This window comes from Staurois parvus, unplaced genomic scaffold, assembly GCF_062004578.1.
Source record: "Staurois parvus isolate SC_StPar_1 unplaced genomic scaffold, SC_StPar_1.0 ptg000154l, whole genome shotgun sequence".
Taxonomy (NCBI): Eukaryota; Metazoa; Chordata; class Amphibia; order Anura; family Ranidae; genus Staurois; species Staurois parvus.
In genome coordinates this window covers 10,060,551-10,082,079 of record NW_028317950.1, presented here as the reverse complement: position 1 = coordinate 10,082,079, position 21,529 = coordinate 10,060,551, and the positions used below count along the sequence as shown (strand labels likewise).

Here is a 21,529-nt window from a genome sequence, read left to right as displayed (position 1 = left end):
AACACAGCTTGCAGGTGGAAAGGTACCATGGGATATATAGTCCTTGAAAACAAAGTAAACAGCAGAGGAGAAGCTGCAAAGCATGCAGGGAATCCAGGAATTTGTGGAAAGAGTTGACCAGGCAGAACTCACAACATGAAAGTAGGTTTTTAAAGTAACCTCATATTGGATTGCCAAATATAACTATTATTTGTACTGCTTACTACAATACCAATGTTCTAAAAACTCATAGGGTATGCTTTGACCAGAGAACTCCTTTACATAAATTTACTTCTGATACCTTTTGATAACTGCATCAGTCTTTCCTGTTTGTAATTGCAGTTGATATAAGGATGATCACAAAGGAGTAGTCAAGCAGTTTGGAGGTATACCAAATCTTTAAAGTGGTTCTAGGAGGCAGAAGGTTTTTGTACCTTAAGTTATTTATTACAGGTACTTATATAGCGCCGTCAATTTACGCAGCGCTGTACATATATATATATATATATATATATTTATTTTTATACATTCACATCAGTCCCTAACCCTCAAGGGGCGTACAATCTAAGGTCCCTAACTCACATTCATACATACACATACTAGGGCCAATTTAGACAGGAGCCAATTAACCTACCAGCAAGTCTTTGGAGAGTGGGAGGAAACCGGAGTACCTGGAGAAAAGCAACGCACGCACAGGGCAAACATGCAAACTCCAGGCAGGTGGTGTGATGGTTGGAATTCGAACCAACGACCCTAATACTGCCAGGCGGAAGTGCTAACCATTAATGCATTCTATGCATTAAACTAAAAAAACCTTCTTGGTGCAGCGCTCCCTTCCTTATAATTACTTGAACCCCATCTCAATCCAGCAATGTGCATGAGAGCTACGGCTCTCCCGGGTCTCTCTCTCCTTGTTGGTTCACACAGCAGCAGGAGCCATTGGCCATTAGCTCCTGCTGCTATCAATCAGAGCCAGTGAGCCAATGAGGAGAGGGTCCAAGCCACGCTGTGTGTGTGAATGGACGATATTCAATAACAGGAGAGCAGCTCAGAAGCGAGCCTGCTCGAGTGCCCCTATAACAACAGGCTTGCTATTAGGAACACTAGATGGGGGGAGGAGCCAGAAACGTTGGCAGGGGACCCAAAAAGAAGAGGATTGGGGCTGCTCTATGCAAAATCATTGCACAGAGCGGGTAAATATAATGTGTTTGTTACTTAAAAAAAAAATACAACCTTTAGAATTAGTTTACATGAACCCAGAGAGATCAGAAGCATTTTACAAGTTTATTAATGCATCTAAACTATTTTGCAATCTGTGCACCATCTCTGAGATTCATCGCTTCTAAAGACCAAGCCATCCACTAAGCAAGCCTCTAAAGGATGTCCAAGCACAATGGGTCACAATGGGGTGGCGATTTGAATGCCCGTACACTGACTTTTCATCTCCCAGTGTTCTTGGTGAAATATCTGCACGTGGCTAGTGTCCCAAGAACCCCTGATGCAATGTGTAGTGTCAGACTGAGACAATGATGGAGAGCTAAATAAGCAGGCAAAGATAAATCTACCATAAGCCTAATCAATTCTGAAATTCAAATTGTTGCATACGTCCAGTGATGAATTTTGATCAGTGGGTTTCTATCTGGGGTCTGTAAGAATATGTATATCTTCCTGAGCAGGGTGAGGAAAGCCTTTTTACAGGTAGTGCATTTTCTTTTGACCCTGTAGTGGCATGGTCACTTCAAAGCGTATTTCCACTTTTGCAGCCAAACTGGGGTAAGGCCTATTTTATATTTATTACACGTCCCCATTGACATGGCATAGTTTAATTTAAAAAAAATAAAAATTGCTGATTACATTTTAAGTTCTTTTTACTTGCATAAAAATCATTACAAGCTCTTCCTGCTTTGTAATGATAAAGTAATATTAAACTCAGGACCCTGCATTCACTATATCTGGTCTCCTACACTATACACAACATGGAAATGCAATAATTTTAGTAAATACCTTTTCTCATCAGCAGTATATAGCAGTCTTGTGGCTTCTAGCAGTGTCTGGCCAAGCACAGGTTAAAGCTTGTAGGAGGAGTTTATATTCTGCTCTGTCTGTCCTATGAGGCTGCATAACCCCTGACCCTTTGTCTGGACAGCACTGATTGGCCCTGTGCTGATCACATGCACCCCCCCCCCCAAGAAAAATTAAACTCTCTAGCAATACACACTAAACTGAGCATGTGCAGAGTGACTCCTAGAGCTCTGTTCTATCAGCAGATGGATTGTGGACAGTAGAAGAAGGGGAGAATCAGAGAGGATAGGATCAAACAGCCTTTTTACACAATGCAGAGGATTAACCCCTTAGTTTCCACAGCGAGTATAAAAAGCATGCTTTACTGCATATACAGACTGATTTTACTGTTGTGGGTTTAGCAACACTTTAAGATGGGGACTTTGGAGTAATGTTTAGCCTAATTAACGTCATCTGTATTGTGCTCACAGTTCTTCTCTATCAGTTGTAAAGTAGAATTGAACAAGGTATGTCCTAACTAAGGGTTAACTTACCCTTCTACAAGGTTTAGTAGTGCTCTTCAAAAACCGATTCAGCAGACTTTACATACTGATTCTGAGTGTGACAGCAGCCTCTTGTTATATGTTGCTAAGTGGCGTGACCTGCCTCTTACACTATCTGTACCAGGGAATCCTCTGTGAGCTTTGATAAAACCAGGAAACACACTGATCTGCACTTATGTATGCTCACATTTTAGAACATAAGAATGGCAGCACATTTCAGAGAGAATGAACGTTTGGAACAGGCTTGGTTCATGAAAAGTTTAAATTCCAAAATGTTCTTAAATGACTGGAGTGGCCCTTTTAAAGTCCATTATTCCCCTGAAAAAATCTCACTGTATCACAAGTAGACATACAGCATCCAGAAGATCTGACTGCAACAGAAAAATGTCAAGGGAGCGAGGGACAAAATATCTGATCCTCCAAAGTATCAAGGGGAGCAATTACAGGACAGAGTTTAAAGACCCCAGGTCTGGCTAGTTTCCCCGATCCCTGACCGTAACGCTCTGTTGCATCTGTGAAGATACGGAGATCTTGGCAGGGGAGAAGAGGACAGTCTGTGGGAAGGAGCCAGTGAGCCGAGCTGAGCCAGTAGGGTCAATGTGGACGACCTGGACTTGGAATTCAGAAGTGAACAGGGAATAGCAGGGATTTATTTACTTGCAGATTATGCTGATGCTGCTATGTAAAATGCCACAGAAACCAAAAATACCCTTTTCTCTAGTAAGCATAACCCACAGTTCCTGTTACTCAAATACATGAAAGATAAAAGTATGTTGCCCATAGCAACAGCATTCCAAATGTCATCATCACAGGTTTAAAAATTAAAGGAAGAATATGATTGGTAGATATTACCACCTTTAAATGAAAACTTCTATTTTATTTCTTAGAGTTTATGCTTTTTTTTAACTTACATTTTACAATGGTTTATTGTATTTATATAAAATTGTTGTTTTTTAAATAAACTTTGAATAAAGAGCGCACCCATGACACAGGATTCCTAGGAGGTCCGTGGGCTTTTTACAGAGACAGCATAGCAGAAGCTGTTTGCCTTCAGGCTTTCTTGTTCAGACCTTCACATACAAACAGCCATACACGGATCGAAACAAGGTCAGTTCAGCAAGGACTGGCTGAATTTTGATTTATGTATAGGTAGGCTGACTGTGATCGACTTCTGTACAACCTGCCTGATGGGTTTTACCTAACTGGCAGTGCATTCTGACGGCAGGGAGATCTACATGGGAAGGATTCCCCTAACCACATCGAAACGTCTGGATGAGCGAAATTGGGTCTTTTTTTTTCATTCAAAACACTGGTTAAAAAAAAACAACACAAAAATAATGTATGGCCTGCCTTATACATAGAAAGAGGCGGTTTGTTGGAGAAATCGCTGCTCCAACTCGTTTACTGGGATGTAGCCATTTCAGCTTGAGCCAGTGAGATCTGTAAACAGCAGGCTGTTAACAAAAGCTAGGGAGAGGCTGAAAAACACAAAGATGAACAAAGAGCTTCATTTGCGGGATTGAAATGAGAATACAAATTTTGTGTCTTGGTGGGAAACACAGCTGAGCTCAAGGTCTACTTTTAGTCGAGTCAAGATTTGCAATGTAACTTTAGCTGCCTATATCTTTGGATCTAACGATTATTTTATATATGGCTTTTGCTGAAGAAAACCTCTTTGGCATGTTGTCATCATATGCTCATCCTGAACTGAACAGTTTCATGATAGGATTACTTTAAACACCGTGACAAAATAAAGAATGCACAACAAATACACAATGGAACTGTGAGAAAGGTGAACTTGAACTTTAATGCTTCCCCACTAAGCAGTGTCGCCCTAGGCAGATGTTTACATGGTAAATGCATCTTTTAAAAGCAGAATGACCAGAAACGGGTCACCCAATGTCCTTTCCGTGTACATTCCTGAGAGTTCCTATGCCTGGATACATTATTTTAAGTTATATGCTCTCCCAAGTCTGTGTTTAAAGGTGTAGAGTCAAGGTAAAAATGTATTCCTCTAAAAAGTATTTGTTGAGCCTCTTCTAGAATGTGACTCCATTTTAGCTAAATAGTTGTTTTGTTGCATTAATATCTCCCAAGTGGTGGATCTTGGTACAGGAAAACGTGCTTTTAAAAACCTTCAGCACCCAAAAAGATGGACACTGATTAGCAATGAATTAGGGGTGAGGTCCAGGTTTGGTTCAACAGTTAAGTGGCTAAACGTAAAGGTTCAGTCCACCAAAACTCTTCTTTTAGTGTCTGGAAGATGCTGGAAGGTGAAACCACCTGACAGTTTGTTTTATTTCTCAGTTCCTCAGTATGAACCCCCGCTGTGGCCATTATGAGGGTCTCCCACTTTCTCTACTGGATGTTTATTTATTTTACATAATGGAAAATGTGACTAGAAGAGCTGGAACACACAAAGGTGGGTGGGAACATCCAGAATACCCAGGTGGACAACAACAATGTTGGGAATTATGGCAGGGAGATCTCGCTGTTGGACTGTCCAACACATATATGAAGTCAGGGGAATGGCTCACCTATAACTAAAATATCATTTTTGGGTGAGCTGACCCTTTAAAGGTTAGAATTAAGCAGGAAATTAAGAGTTAAATGTTAATTTAGGTTTTAGTGTTCAGGTAAGGTGTTAAAGTGTCATTAAAACCAGACTATGAAAAAATCTCATTACATGCAATATAACAGAGTGTGCATACTCACAAGGTCACTAAAGCATTTGTTTAGTGTACAGTGAAATATACCTGGTTGATCCTGCCTTCAGCTGTCCCTCCCATATTTTCTGTGTCCCCACTTCAGGCTGAGATTATGTAGACCAACTGGTGTCCTCTACGAAGCATGCTAAAATTTCAGCACCCTTCTAAGCTATTCATTTCCTCCTTTTTCTTATCTGTGCAGCCCATATGACTATAGAATCACATATGTAGGCATACACACAGTGGTAAATGACAGTCCCATCCCTCCTCCTCCATGTCCACCTATTGCCAAACACTATGGGGGAGGGATATAGTACGCTGATTGATTACCTTCATTAAGAAACTCACAAAAATGCTTTGTTTTAATATAATCAGTATTAAATATATTGAATGTGATTGTGAATACCTGTAAAGTAAAAAAAGAGTCTTGGATGTAGATGCTCTCTAAACAAAGTGAAATCTAGTGTCAATTATCTTTGACTCCACCTACAATACATTCATGCACAAAAAAATACACATTAGATGATAAATAAAGATTTATAGGGAGCTAATATACAGGTTTTTTTATGTTTGTAATCTAATTTGAATTGCTCTTCTGAAACAATTTTTTTTAGTCATGTGACTGGCACAACACCAATCAGAACTGTGCAGACACAAACTCATACTGTAGAGAACATACATCAGCAGAGTAACAGAAGTCCCTCCCAAAGATCTTTAGTTGCAGATGCCAGAAAAAACGGGAAATATGACGTGACCACAAAATAGTGCTGCATGAGTAAGGTACCTAGAGGTATTTTTATACAAAAACAAAAAATACAGTGGTATGATATACACTATATTGCCAAAAGTATTGGAACGTCTGCCTTTACATGCACAAGAACTTTAATGGCATCCCAGTCCAAGTCTGTAGGGATCAATATTTAGTTGCCCCACCCATTGCAGCTATAACAGCTTCAACTCTTCTGGGAAGGCTGTCCACAAGGTTTACGAGTGTGTCTATGTGAATGTTTGACCATTCTTCCAGAAGCGCATTTGTGAGGTCAGGCACTGATGTCAGACGAGAAGGCCTGGCTCGCAGTCTCCAGTCTAATTCATCCCAAAGGTGTTCTATTGGGGTTGAGGTCAGGACTCTGTGAAGGCCAGTCAAGTTCCTCCACCACAATCTTGCTCATCCATGTCTTTATGGACCTTGCTTTGTGCACTGGTGCTCAGTCATGTTGGAACAGGAAGGGGCCATCCCCAAACAGTTCCTACAAAGCTGGGAGCATGAAATTATCCAAAATGTCTTGGTATGCCGACACCTTAAGAGTTCCCTTCACTGGAACTAAGCCCAACCCCAGAAAAACCACCCGACACTATTATCCCCCCTCCACCAAACTTTACACTTGGCACAATGCATTCAGGCAAGTACCGTTCTCCTGGCAACTGGCAAATGCAGACACGTCCATTGGATTGCCAGACAGAGAAGCGTGATTTGTCACTCCAGAGAACATGTCTCCACTGCTCTAGAGTCTAGTGAACTTGGTGATGTAAAGCTTGGATGCAGCTGCTCGGCGATGGAAACCCATTCCATCAAGCTCTCTACAGACTGTTGTTGTACTAATCTGAAGGCCACATGACGTCTGCGCACTGTGCACTTCAGCATGCGCTGTCCCCGCTCTGTCATTTTACGTGGCCTACCACTTCGTGGCTGAGTTGCTGTGGTTTCCAGTTGCTTCCACTTTGTTAAAACACCACTAACAGTTGACCATAGCAAGGAAATTTCCTGGATGGACTTATTGCACAGGTGGCAACCTATCACCATACCACACTTAAATTCACTGAGCTCCGGAGAGCGACCCATTCTTTCACAAATGTTTGTAGAAGCAGTCTGCATGCCTAGGTGCTTGACTTTATACACCTGAATCCAATGATTTGGAGGGGTGTCCCAATACGTTTGGTAATATAGAGTTGTCACAGTGTGCAGGCTGCCCGTCTCTCTTCTCCTCTCCCCACTGCAGCGTCCCCCTCCTCTCTCCCCTCTCATCCTGACACGGCCCTTTGATGCGGGCTGTCCAGGATGTGAGGTGTGACTTTCGTCACTCCCCCATCTCCTATCTCTCCCCATCCAGAGCACCCGGAGGGAGAGAGAGGCGGTCACCCACTGATAAGCCTGCACTTCCTCGACCACTTGGCCGGGAAAGGGGCGGGCAACTCACAGGGGTTTCCTGCGCTTGCACTCGTCATATGACAAAGGCCGCGCAATACCCTGCCTAATACTCTGGGGCCCGGATTACCCGATGTGCTGTGTGCTAGAACTGCTTTGCTGTGGGCCCAATGATACCCTGCCTAATACTCTGGGGCCCGGATTACCCGCTGTGCTGTTTGCTAGAACTGCTTTGCTGTGGGCCCAATGATACCCTGCCTAATACTCTGGGGCCCGGATTACCCGCTGTGCTGTGTGCTAGAACTGCTTTGCTGTGGGTCCCACAATACTCTGCCTAATACTCTGGGGCCTGGATTATCCACTCTGCTGTGTGCTGAGAAGGTTCACTCCTCCCCTGCTGTCGCCTGCTGTGAGCCTGGACATCCCTGGAAGCTGCCTGCTGCTGAGTGTCTGCAAGCCGCCTACCTCCCTGGAAGCTGCCTGCTGCTAAGTATGTGCAAGCCGCCTATCGTGAGTGTCCCTAGAAGCCATGAACTGCCCCTATTGTGTGCTCAGACTACCCTTGCTTGAACCGCCCCCTTGCGTGCCCGGTTTATAGCTACCTGGACTGCCCCCAAGTGCTTGAGCCATCGCTACCGGAATCAGGCCCCACAGCCAAAGTCCCGCTGAGTCCCCGTGAACCAGATATTGTCCCTAGAGAGCTGTGTGGGAGCTGTGCTGAGGTCAGACCCCCAGCCAACGTCCCACTGAGTCCCTGTGAACCTGATGTTGTCCCTAGAGAGCTGTGTGGGAGCTGTGCTGAGGTCAGACCCCCAGGTAAAGTCCTGCTGAGTCCCCGTGAACCTGATGTTGTCCCTAGCTAGCTGTGTGGGACTGTGCTGAGGTCAGACCCCCAGCCAAAGTCCTGCTGAGTCCACGTGAGCCTGATGTTGTCCCTAGAGAGCTGTGTGGGAGCTGTGCTGAGGTCAGACCCCCAGCCAAAGTCCATCTGAGTCAACGTGAGCCTGATGTTGTCCCTGATGAGAGCCCGCTTACCGTGAGTGTCCCTACAAGCCGCATGTTGCGGAGTGCCATGAACTGTCCTGATTGAGTGCCCTCCATAGTTCAATAAAGTTTGAGCGTTCTGTCCTGCCTACGCTTCCGTCACAAGAGTACAGTTGCAAGAAAAAGTATGTGAACCCCTTGGGATTACGTGGAGTTTTGCATGAATTGCGCATAAAATGTGCTCTGAACGTCATCTAAGTCACAACAATAGAAGAACACATTCTGCTGAACATAATACTACACAAACATTAGATGTTCCCATGGTTTAATTGCACATAATATGTAAACATTCACAGTGCAGGGAGGAAAAAGTATGTGAACCGTTGGACTTAATAACTGGTTGACCCTCCTTTGGCAGCAATAACCTCAACCAAACGTTTCCTGTAGTTGCAGATCAGACCTGCACAACGATCTGGAGTAATTTTGGACCACTCCTCTTCACAAAACTGTTTCAGTGTAGCAATATACTTGGGATGTCTGGTGTGAATTGCTCTCTTAAGGTCATGCCACAGCATTTCAATCGGGTTGAGGTCAGGACTCTGACTGGGCCACTCCAGAAGGCGTATTCTGTGCTGTTGCAGCCATTGTTTTGTTGAATTACTTGTATGCTTCGGGTCATTGTCCTGTTGCATCACCCATCCTCTGCGGAGCTTCAGTTGGCGGACAGATGGTCATACGTTTTCCTGCAAAATGTTTTGATAAACTCTGGAATTCATTTTCCCATCAATGACAACAATCTGTCCTGGCCCTGAGGCAGCAAAGCAGCCCCAAACCATGATGCTCCCTCCGCCATGTTTTACAGTGGGGATGAGGTTTTGATGTTGATGTGCTGTGCCTTTTTTTCTCCACAAATAGTGTTGTGTGTTCTTCCCAAACAACTCAATCTTGGTTTCATCTGTCCACAGTATATTTTGCCAGTAGTGCTGTGGAACATCCAGGTGCTCTTTTGCAAACTTCAAACGTGCTGCAATATTCTTTTTGGACAGCAATGGCTTCCTCCGTGGTGTCCTCCCATGTACTCCATTCTTGTTTAATGTTTTCCTTATTGTAGATGTGTCAACAAAAATGTTAGCATGTGCCAGAGATTTCTGTAGGTCTTTAGCTGACACTCTGGGATTCTTCTTTACCTCATGCAGCATTCTGCGCTGTGCTCTTGCAGTCATTTTTACAGGACGACCACGCCTAGGGAGAGTAGCAACAGTGCTAAACTTTCTCCATTTGTAGACAGTCTGTCTTACCGTGGACACATGAACATCAAGGCTTTTGGAGATACTTTTGTAACCCTTTCCAGCTTCATGCAAGTCAACAATTCTTGATCGTAGGTCTTCTGAGAGCTCTTTTCTGCGAGGCATGGTTCACATCAGACAGTGTTTCTTGAAACCAGTAAACCCAAAACAGGTGTGTGTTTTTTAAGGGCAGGACAGCTGTCAGCAACACATCCAATATCATCACACTGATTGGAGTCAAGGTTGGCTCACTCCTGGCTCCAATTAGCTCTGGGAGAAGTCATTAAGCTAGGGCCTCACATACTTTTTCCTCCCTGCACTGTGAATGTTTACATGTTATGTGCAATTAAACCATGGCAACATCTAATGTTTGTGTAGTATTATGTTCAGCAGACTGTGTTCTTCTATTGTTGTGACTTAGATGACGTTCAGAGCACATTTTATGCCCAATTCATGCAAAACTCCACGTAATCCCAAGGGGTTCACATACTTTTTCTTGCAACTGTATATGATTTCTGTGAATGAAGTATGGCAATTAACACTCTGTTTAGTGTGTATATATATATATATATATATATATATATATATATACACATACACACACACACACATACACACACACACACACAGTATATACCAACTAAATCTCCTTAGGATTTTCTCCCTCCCTGTCCGAACCAGCAAGGAGTTGCTCAGTTGCTGCTTCCTCACTAGGTTCTCCAGTGTTTCTGCCAGTAATGATTTTTACGCTTTTGAGACAATAGCAATCGCATTTTGCCGAGTGTGCAATTGGCAGGGTATCACTGTTGTGCAATGGTATCTCAGGAGAAATCCTCCCAAACGGGAATGTATAGTCAACAGAAAACAAACACAAATACAGCCCAATCACTAGTTTACCCTAAAACCTGTAGAACAAAAAAAAGCTGTAAAAAATATGAATGGAGTGCCTAAGAAATCGCATTATATGTATGCAGTCACTGCAGTGGTTAGGTAGAGCTAAGCGTTTTTGGATAGTAATATTTAGAACCCGTCAGTTTTTATTTTGCTGTCTTTGCTCTGTTTTTAAGAAACCCCCCTTTTGTCCTGGAGACACAAAAAGTAATGGAGATAATTGCTACCGGACTAGATTTCACCATTGGATGATTTGCACTGGAATAAACAGTGAGGGGAAATATTTCACTGAGAACCCTCATTCATGTGACAGCTAAGAGGAGTTTTCCTCAGTTTGGAGAGATTTCCAAAAAACTTCTTGTTGCATCCCTTGGATAGATTGTAAGCACAGATTCCTGCTGTACTGAAATGTATTGTCTCCCTTATATTGTAAAGCGCTGCGCAAACTGTTGGAGCTATATAAATCCTATATAATAATAATAAAAACAATAATAATAGGAAGCAAGAGGAATTCTATCTACCAGCATAGCAATAAAAAAAAAAAAACAATGACAAGTGTTCTAACCCTTCCTACTCTATCCAAATGTAAAAATACTGAGAGACATTAAAAGAGACAAATTTGCAAGATCATTCATTTCAACAAATGTTCCTATAAGATTATATGAGCATTTATGAATGTTATTTACCTGTAACCCCCCACCCCCCTTTCCTTGTCTTGACATCCATAGACCCTGAGGCTGCTCCTAGGCACTGCCATCTTGGAAGAGATCTCAGCAGTCCCAGCAAGCTCAGAGCTCTCAATCATATGACACTACAGTATTCTCCTTCACTCCTCCTCCAGCAGATACATAAAAGGTTATGTAGGGAGGTGAAGGGAGGAGGAGCTGGATCAGCATGGATGGTAATTAGACACTACCAAAAGAGAAGAAGGCTATGACATGCAAGGAAGGGGGCTGCTCTAGGAACTTGACTCTTCCTGGAGTAGTCAAATTTTCTAGCAGTTCTAAGTCACATTGCAAGTTATTAAAAAATAATTTATGGAAAGGAAAACTGCTGCAAGTAAGTATTTCAAATACTCGATTTTTCTGTCCTTTTATCTTCAATTTTGTAAGCTGGTGACAGGGTCTCTTTAAGGTTAAACTTGATGAACATAGGTCTGTTATCAGCCAAACTATGTAAATAATTATCAGGCAGAGGGATTGTCTTTCTCGCCTACAGGCACTCAAGGAGGGGGTCTCTCCAGTCTGTGCATAGGATCTGATCCACACCCTTGGTAAATTCCACTTAGTGCTGAGCATGCGGGTAATTACACGTTATTTATGCCTCATACCTGAATGCCAGATAACCATCAAAATCTATCTTTTCTTGTAAAAATATTCATATAAAAAAGGTTTAAATAAATAATAATCAGACAATGGTTGTCGTTGCTTCCTGTGAGCGCCTCCTGCTTTCATCTCAGCTTTCGAGTGTAGGGGAACAATACAGTTTGGATTACAAACCAGAAAAACTTGTTCTAAAAAATACATTTCGTGTCAGCCCAGGGACTCAATATAGTCCTCACAGCGCAGCTTTCCCCTGCATTGTTTTTTTTTTTTTCCTTTTTAACCCTTGAAAAGACAGGAGAGTAAATTATGCCTTTATTGCTCTGCCTATATACCATAAATAGGGTGTTAGGACAAGATAAGCATGGTGCTTGTTTTGTTCACAGTTAAAACAATCCCATCAAAGGAAATGCAAAGGCTTTGCTTAGAAGTCCCCTTCTCCTGGAAGCACATCCAGTGGTGTCTGGATCACAAAACTGGCTTAACAGAATTGAAATGGTTCTGCAGGCAAAGCAGTTCCCATATATGTATTTCAACTTTGTATTGATTGCTTGCCTGACGTTCAAGTAAAAACGTTAAAGTATATTTAAACCTCCACCTTGTAAAGCAACCCATCCAGTTTAAAATAGAAATGTAAGGTAAACATTTGTGTATAGATATAAAAAACATGATCAAACACCTTTTTTTTAAATAAATGATCACATACCATCTGCTCTCAGCTGCATAGGGAGCTCAGAGAGCTAGGGGAGGAGGAATTGCAGAACACTGATCTTTCCAGTTAATGGATGTGCAGATGGGGGGACATGTCAGGAAAAGTCTGATCATTGGAGGAAAGCAGATTGAGTTTTCAGCACAGCTAGAGAACGGCCATACTGTGCCTCATGCCTAGTGTGGTCAGTTTTTAATAGGAAGGCAGAGGGACTGGCAGGAACACCAGGTATTTCACACAAAGGAAGCAATACAAAGACAACAGGATACTTTTGCACATACAATACATGGTACAGCAGGCACATATCAGGAATATGAAATGTTGGGTTTGGATATTCTTTAAGTCAGGGGTGTCCAGCCTTTTGACCTTTCTGGGCCACAGTGGAAGAAGATGAATTGTCTTGGGCCACACATAAAGTAAACTAACAACAAGAATAGCTGATGAACAGAAAAAGTCGGACAGATTACAGGTTAATGACCACTGATATACAGTTGTGCTCAAAAGTTTGCACACACCGTTGGAAAATTGGTAATATACAGCATGTACCATATTTAAAGAAAACATGAGTGAGCAGGCAAAACAAATTTATTTTTTTTTAATTGGGTTCATATTCTGTAACTGTAGGTCACGACAGATTGGCACAATCATAAAACAAAACATGGCAGCAAGTAAACAAATGAAATAACCCCTGTTCAAAAGTCTGTACACCCTTAGTTCTTAATACTGTGTATTGCCCCCTTTAGCATCAATGACAGCTTGCAGTCATTTGTAATAGTTGTCTATGAGGCCCTGAATTCTTGCAGGTGGTAGAGCTGCCCATTAGTCTTGGCAAAATGCCTCCAGGTCATGCAAAGTCCTTGGTCTTGCATGAACCGCTCGTTTGAGAGCTCCTCAGAGTGGCTCGATGATATTAAGGTAAGGAGACTGTGATGGTCACTCCAGAGCCTTCACCTATTTCTACTGTAACCACTGGGAGGGTCAGCTTGGCCTGTTCTTTATGGTCATTGTTGTGCTGGAATGTTCAAGAGTATCCCATGTACAATTTTGTGAAGAAGAATGCAAATTGCCTGCCAGTATTTTCAGATAACATGCTGCATTCATCTTGCCATCAACTTTCACAAGATTCCCCATGCCTTTAGAGCTCACCCCCCCCAAAACATCAGTAAGCTACCACCATGCTTCACAGTGGGGATGGTATTCTTATCACTATAGGCCTTGTTGAGCCTTCTCCAAACATAGCGCTTATGGTTGTGACCATAAAGCTCAATATTGGTCTCCTCACTCCATATTACAAGATGCCAGAAGCTATGAGGCATGTTAAGGTTTTGTCAGGCATATTGTAACTCGGCTTTTTTTTGTGGCACAGGAGCAGTAAAAGGCTTCTTTCTGACAACTCGACCATGCTGCTCATTTTGGTCAAGTATCATCGTATTGTGCTCCTTGAAACAATTATACAGGCTGCTCTGAAAACAGATGGTGTTTCTCCTAAAGGTTACCTGTGGGTTTTTCATTGTATCCTGAACAATTTTTCTGGCAGTTGTGACTGTAATCCTTCTTGGTTTACCGGACCTTGGCTTGGTATTAAGAGATCACTGAATTTTCCACTTCTTAATAAGTGATTGGCATATTAAAAGCTTTGGATATCTTCTTCTATCCTTTTCCATCATTTTAAAGTTCCACTACCTTGTTACGCAAGTCTTTTTACAGTTCTTTTCTGCTCCCCATGGCTCAGTATCTAGCCTGATCAGTGTATCCACAAAAGACCTAACAAACGCATTAACTATTTAACTCATTAACTATTTTGCAATAAAAAAAAACACAGGTGTGGATAATTAACCTTTATTTGTCCCTTTACTTGTGTCACCTTATGCATCTGTACCAAGGCCAAACATTCCAAGGTATGTAAACCTTTAATTAGGGCTCTTTGGGTGAATTCTGTTATCATTATGATTTAAAGAGGAGCCAAACAACTATGTGATAATAAATGGCTTCATATGATCACTATCCTTAAATAAAAGAACGTTTGTTTTTTTTTACATAAGTCATATTTTCAATATAAATGCCAAAATGTCACGATTTCTGCCAGGGTATGCAAACATTTGAGCACAACTGTATCACTTTTGAGTGGGGTGACACTTTTTTGTATCTTTTTTTATTGTAAAAGTAAAAGGGGCAACATAAAACTAGTGTGATATTTGACACAGTTTTTGATAAACACATCAATATCTGGTTGGATAAATTCAGTAGCAATTCTCAAAGGATTCTCAAGGTGCTCATCAGATATTTTGGTTCTAATTTTGCCCTTCGTGTGCTTCATCCTTGCAAATACTGTAGTTGCTTACAAATATCAGTGCTGCTGAAAGCTGATGACGTGAATAAGGCGTGGTTGGGAAATTTTTCTTTGGGAAGATTAAACTTATAGAAAACTTAAAGTCCAGAGACTCTGTCAAAGTTTTCTTTGGCCACACATGTTCAGTAAGTGTAAACGCAAATTCCCTCAAAAAAAAAAAAAAAAATCACCATTTTTAAACAAGTTTATGATTTTGTGGGCCGCATGCATAGCCAGGTTGGACACCTCCGCTTTAAGTGTTTTAAGTAACTATAGCTGTTTTACAAACAAAAAAACACACACAATTTAGGATGCATTTGCATTCACCAAGGGGGTCCTCAGAAACATTAGATATTGTAAGCGAGTTATTAACAATGTAACTTTGATAAATACAACTTAAGAGGAGTACTGGCAGAAACCCTACCTGACAGCGACTGAACACATCCGAGAGGGTGACACGAACATTAAAATGTTTCAAGACCTTGATTGCTTGCTGTCGCGCTTTCTCTGAGCAGTCTACATTAAAACATCTCCCTTCACCAATTTGTGAGCGTAACTGTGAGATTTAGAGAAAATACAATGTATAAAACGGAGCATTTTGAAGTAAACTTGTGCATTATCCATTTTTTTTCCCATTGCAGAAGTGAATCTGTAAGCATGCGGAACAAAAGGTACAAGTACTCTTAGCAGTTGCCATCCCCTATTGCACATACAATATTCATTTTCCTTTTGCTCCCCAATTGCTCCAATTGAGTGTGCCCGTAACTAGAAGCGGCGGCCATCTTGGTATGTGAATTCACCAATGTCTGTTTATCTTTCCACGTGGAATGTTTTATATCCATTTTAATAAAGTACTACACTATACTTCGCTTTTTGGGCTCCGTGTGGTGAGCTTTTTCCTAGGATAAGTCCTTTTGGCTAAAGACTGAGCATTTTATTTGAGTGATCAGCGATTTCTGCTACTATACCAGTAGATTTCTGGTGAGTGCATAGCAGTGGTGGAATGTTTCACTGGATCCAATAGCACCTGTTTGGAATTGAACACGTTGCTGCTGTGTCTTGTAGTGCCACTGACACAATATTTGTTTACCAAATTGACTGTAGTCTTGTCACATTGACATATACTGGATGGACTTTATCTGTTCACTGCTTTACTAAGATATACATTGATATTTCAGCACTAATGTCTCACTGAGAGATATTTATTATTCAATTTGCACTGGTGTTATATTTGATGTTTTATTAACCACTTCCAGTCCGGACACTTTTACCCCCTTCCTGTTCAGGCCAATTTTCAGCTTTCAGCACTCTCACACTTTGAATGACAATTGCGCGGTCATGCAACACTGTACCCATATGAATTATTTAGCATTTTTTGAGACAGATAAAGCTTTATTTTGGTGGAATTTATTCACCACTGGGATTTTTATTTTCTTTTGCTATGTAAATGGAAAAGTCCAAACATTTTGAAAAAAAAAGTGTTTTTCTTATAAAATTTTGCAAATACCGTAAATATTTCATCATAAATCTTGGCCAAAATTTATTCCGTTAAACTGTAGTTTATAACCAAAAATAATAATTTTTAAACTTTTTTTTTACATTTCTTTTTTTAACATACTGTCACCCTAGCAGTACAGTGTCACCATGGTGACACTGTACTACTTGTGGGGGGTGATGAAGATATTTTTTTTTTTTTGTTACACTGACTGCTTTTACACCCATAAAGGCTGTAAAAGCAATCATTTCTCCTTCTCTCTGGCTGCATTCTTGCAGCCATTGAGAACTACTGTGTGAGCTGTGATTGGCCAGAGCTTGTCACATGGTACAAGGATGTTGCGAATTGCCCTGTACCATATGATCTCGTGATCATTCACACGTAGTAAGCAATGATGAAAGAAGTGACATCTTGCTTACTTCTCTGCATGTGATCACTGATTGGCCAATTGATATTTCAGCACTAATGTCTCACTTTTTTTTGAGAAATGCATTGTGAACAGATTATAGACGTGTAAAGGTGACCTATAGTGGTTATTGATTGGTCAGTTTTTTGTTTATTAACTATATTATACCCTTAGTTATGTCATGATATTTGTATAAAATCCTTACATTACATTACTGGCCAATCAGTGATCACATGATCGGGACCTCGCAGAGAGGTCCCGTACGACGATCGGTGTTCCACTGTGTCCGGAGGACACAGCGGGCACCGAATTGCAGTGCTGCGTGCTCCCAGGGAGCGCGCACAAGCAGGGGGTGGCGAGGCCGTTTACAAACGGTCACCCGTCCCTGCACTGCCACCGTCCGGCCGTTTATATACAACAGCCGGACAGGAAGTGGTTAATATTGATGATTTAATATGATTTTGATGATTTAATATTTACAGTATATAAAATCTTTAGCGCTGCACTATATACATATAAGTTAGAGAATGTGAGTCTTTCTCAAGTAAGGGACACATCTCCCTCCTACTTTACTAGCTGAAATAACACAATCTAGCTCTTCAGTCTGCAAGAGCAGTCAGCAAATGTGCAGCTAGTGCTAGGCTTTCTCATTAGGCAGCCAAGCATGAACTGTACACACTTGAATTCATAAGCACCTGTTTATTTGTAATGTAAGGATTTTATACAAATATAACATAACTAAGGGTATAATATAGTTAACAAACAAAAAACTGACCAATCAATAACCACTATAGGTCACCTTTAAACGTCTATAATCTGTTTACAATGCATTTCTCAAAAAAAAAAAGAAAACAAATTCCTAAACCTTCTCACCGTCTGGTAGGGCAGTCCACAGGTCAGGATGACTCTCCCATCTCGTCTGGCGATCTAGGACACGCAAAAAAAAAAAGTTAATTTTAAAGGCTATACATTATCACAATAAAAAATCTATGTTTTAACATTTTAAGGCCTTAGTTTTTACACAGAAACACGGCGACAATGTGTCACTAGGAAAAGAGGTGGGAGACGTTTTCCAAACAGGGTCATGAAGGAAAGTAAAAACTGGCTAGGTTCTAACTTGTCCCCACTCTAGCCAAAGTGGACATTTTGGATTGATACACTTTAACAGCTCACCAGTATATTGGCTCCAAAAGCCCTGTTCATATCTTGCATGAATGATAACCAGAGAACAGCTGAATTTCTAACAAGATTAGCAGATATTTTTTGAACTTATGAGACAGATATAAAAACACTTTAAATGTTATATATTTAGCAAACCAAAAGATAGCAAATAAGAGAAGTTAATTGTTAGGGTTTATGTACATTTTAATTGTTCTTCTATATAGCCAACAAAGACCCTGTAGCAGGATAGTGTTTTTTGGAACTGTGATGAAAGTGACATCACATTAATAACTAAAATGGTAATACTGTAGGTACAAGACATAAATATACACTATATGGCCAATGGTTTGTGCAAACCTATCCAAACTAATGAGTGCAGATATTTGCAGTGATTGGTGCTGTTAGTCCTACAGAACACAAAAGACCATTTTAGACAAGGCCCTTTTCTGTCCTAGCATGGCTGTGCACCTGTTCATAAAGCCAGCTCCATAAAAGCTCTGTAAAGATACGGTTTGGTGAGTTTGTTGAGGAGGAACTCAAGTGGTCTGCACAGAGCCCTAATCTCAACCCTACTGAACACGTTTTGGACAAATTTGACAATTAGCAAGGCAGAATATCTCATCCAACATCAAATTCTAACCTTACAGATGTTGTTTTAGGTAAATGAATGCAAATTCCCACAAAACACTCCAAAATTTTGTAGAAAACCTTCCCAGAAGAGTGGATGCTGTCAACGCTGCAGCTTTATATTTGGAATGGGATATCTAACAAGCTCACACAGGTAACATGTAATGATCAGCTATCTACAAACCTTTGACCACATAGTGTTCTAACAAAAATATCAGTTATAATTAACGGACAAAAAAAAAAGGAACTGATCCTCCAAATAAATCAGAGCTGTGTATGTACAATTCAACATACATTCAATAGAATGTGAGCAGGCAGGTATTATTCAGAAGAGATATACAGTTGCAAGAAAAAGTATGTGAACCCCTTGGGATTACGTGGAGTTTTGCATTATTTGGGCATAAAATGTGCTCTGAACATCATCTAAGTCACAACAATAGAAGAACACAGTCTGCTGAACATAATAGTACACAAACATTAGATGTTGCCATGGTTTAATTGCACATAACATGTAAACATTCACAGTGCAAGGAGGAAAAAGTATGTGAGGCCCTAGCTTAATGACTTCTCCCAGAGCTAATTGGAGCCAGGAATGAGCCAACCTTGACTCCAATCAGTGTGATGATATTGGATGTGTTGCTGACAGCTGTCCTGCCCTTAAAAAACACACACCTGTTTTGGGTTTACTGGTTTCAAGAAGCACTGTCTGATGTGAACCATGCCTCGCAGAAAAGAGCTCTCAGAAGACCTACGATCAAGAATTGTTGACTTGCATGAAGCTGGAAAAGGGTTACAAAAGTATCTCCAAAAGCCTTGATGTTCATGTGTCCATGATAAGACAGACTGTCTACAAATGGAGAAAGTTTAGCACTGTTGCTACTCTCCCTAGGCATGGTCGTCCTGTAAAAATGACTGCAAGAGCACAGCGCAGAATGCTGCATGAGGTAAAGAAGAATCCCAGAGTGTCAGCTGAAGACCTACAGAAATCTCTGGCACATGCTAACATTTTTGTTGACACATCTACAATAAGGAAAACATTAAACAAGAATGGAGTACATGGGAGGACACCACGGAGGAAGCCATTGCTGTCCAAAAAGAATATTGCAGCACGTTTGAAGTTTGCAAAAGAGCACCTGGATGTTCCACAGCACTACTGGCAAAATATACTGTGGACAGATGAAACAAAGATTGAGTTGTTTGGGAAGAACACATAACACTATGTGTGGAGAAAAAAAGGTACAGCACACCAACATCAAAACCTCATCCCCACTGTAAAACATGGCGGAGGGAGCATCATGGTTTGGGGCTGCTTTGCTGCCTCAGGGACGGATTGTTGTCATTGATGGGAAAATGAATTCCAGTTTATCAAGACATTTTGCAGGAAAACGTACGACCATCTGTCCGCCAACTGAAGCTCCGCAGAGGATGGGTGATGCAACAGGACAATGACCCAAAGAATACAAGTAATTCAATAAAACAATGGCTGCAACAGCACAGAATACGCCTTCTGGAGTGGCCCAGTCAGAGTCCTGACCTCAACCCGATTAAAATGCTGTGGCATGACCTTGAGAGCGATTCTCACGAGACATCCCAAGAATATTGCTACACTGAAACAGTTTTGTGAAGAGGAGTGGTCCAAAATAACTCCAGATCGTTGTGCAGGTCTGATCTGCAACTACAGGAAACATTTGGTTGAGGTTATTGCTGCCAAAGGAGGGTCAACCAGTTATTAAGTCCAAAGGTTCACATACTTTTTCCTCCCTGCACTGTGAATGTTTACATGTTATGTGCAATTAAACCATGGCAACATCTAATGTTTGTGTAGTATTATGTTCAGCAGACTGTGTTCTTCTATTGTTGTGACTTAGATGACGTTCAGAGCACATTTTATGCCCAATTCATGCAAAACTCCACGTAATCCCAAAGGGTTCACATACTTTTTCTTGCAACTGTAGCATGTCTCTTTTGCAATAAAGAGCTGCCTCTGCTCACAGCATTTGACAAGTTAGGTTTAGTTTTGCTTTAAATATATGTGTGATGAGAGGATAAAACATAACCTGAAAGTCCACTCACCTCCGCGGCTCTCCTGTGGTCATCATCATTACCCAGCATTAGGACGTCGATACCAAGGCAGCGCAAGTAGCGCCCCAGTCCTTGCAGCATGTTGTCACAGATCACACTGAACTCTTTTGGGGACAAAGACTTATTACTAGGACCGCTTTTTGTCTCATCTGTTAGTGTTTTCAGCTTCTAGGATGATACATAGATTAGAGATTTCAGTATTCTGTTATATCACCATTTAATTTCTTATGAGATACAGCATTTTCTGATCTGCAGATTACTCTTTGGTTGCTAGCTTCCTTCTGAAAATCCTACAGTAGTTTCCTGGATGTACTGTGACAGTTTAGCTTCAATAGTTTACACGTCAGAGACCTAGTACCAGTATGTAGATTGCGCCTCTGCCATTTTGTTTGCTTGCGTGGGGTCAAGTGGGGAAAGCTGTGTATAAGCTCCAAATCTGACTGGCTGGAGTTTATGGGGGGCCTGAGGGATCTGCCCCCACATGACTAGGGCCTGGTGACTAGCAGGCATTTTGAGCAGCATTATTGGAGGAATGGAAAAGAGTCACATTGTTCCTCATACCAGGAAGAACAATACATCTTACTTTGCTCTAGCCAAGGATGGGGGGATTTTGGGGGAGTGGCACTTGTGAAGAACAGCAGCAGGTAATTAGATATGCAATATACAGCAGGTAAAATAAGTATTGAACATGTCACCTTTTTCTCAGTAAACATATATCTAAACGTGCTATTGACAGGAAATTTTCACCACATCGGCAAGAACCTATGCAATCCATACATATACAGGGAAAAGGCAATGAACACGCTAAATTAAATGTATTTAAAATTTGTACAAAATCCT

The 21,529-nt window shown here is 41.3% G+C and overlaps 1 protein-coding gene across 1 annotated transcript in view; it reads right to left on the bottom strand.

Annotated features, from left to right (window-relative positions):
- The window catches only part of EXD3 (exonuclease 3'-5' domain containing 3), a 392,849-nt gene that overhangs the window by 186,947 nt on the left and 184,373 nt on the right, over nt 1-21,529 (bottom strand). Inside the window, exons 18-20 of the mRNA XM_089675029.1 lie at nt 20,681-20,857; nt 17,693-17,746; nt 15,343-15,474 (exon numbers count right to left, since the gene is read on the bottom strand). Of these exons, the coding sequence (XP_089531155.1) occupies nt 15,343-15,474; nt 17,693-17,746; nt 20,681-20,857 (363 nt within the window). The remainder of the gene's footprint in view (nt 1-15,342; nt 15,475-17,692; nt 17,747-20,680; nt 20,858-21,529) is intronic.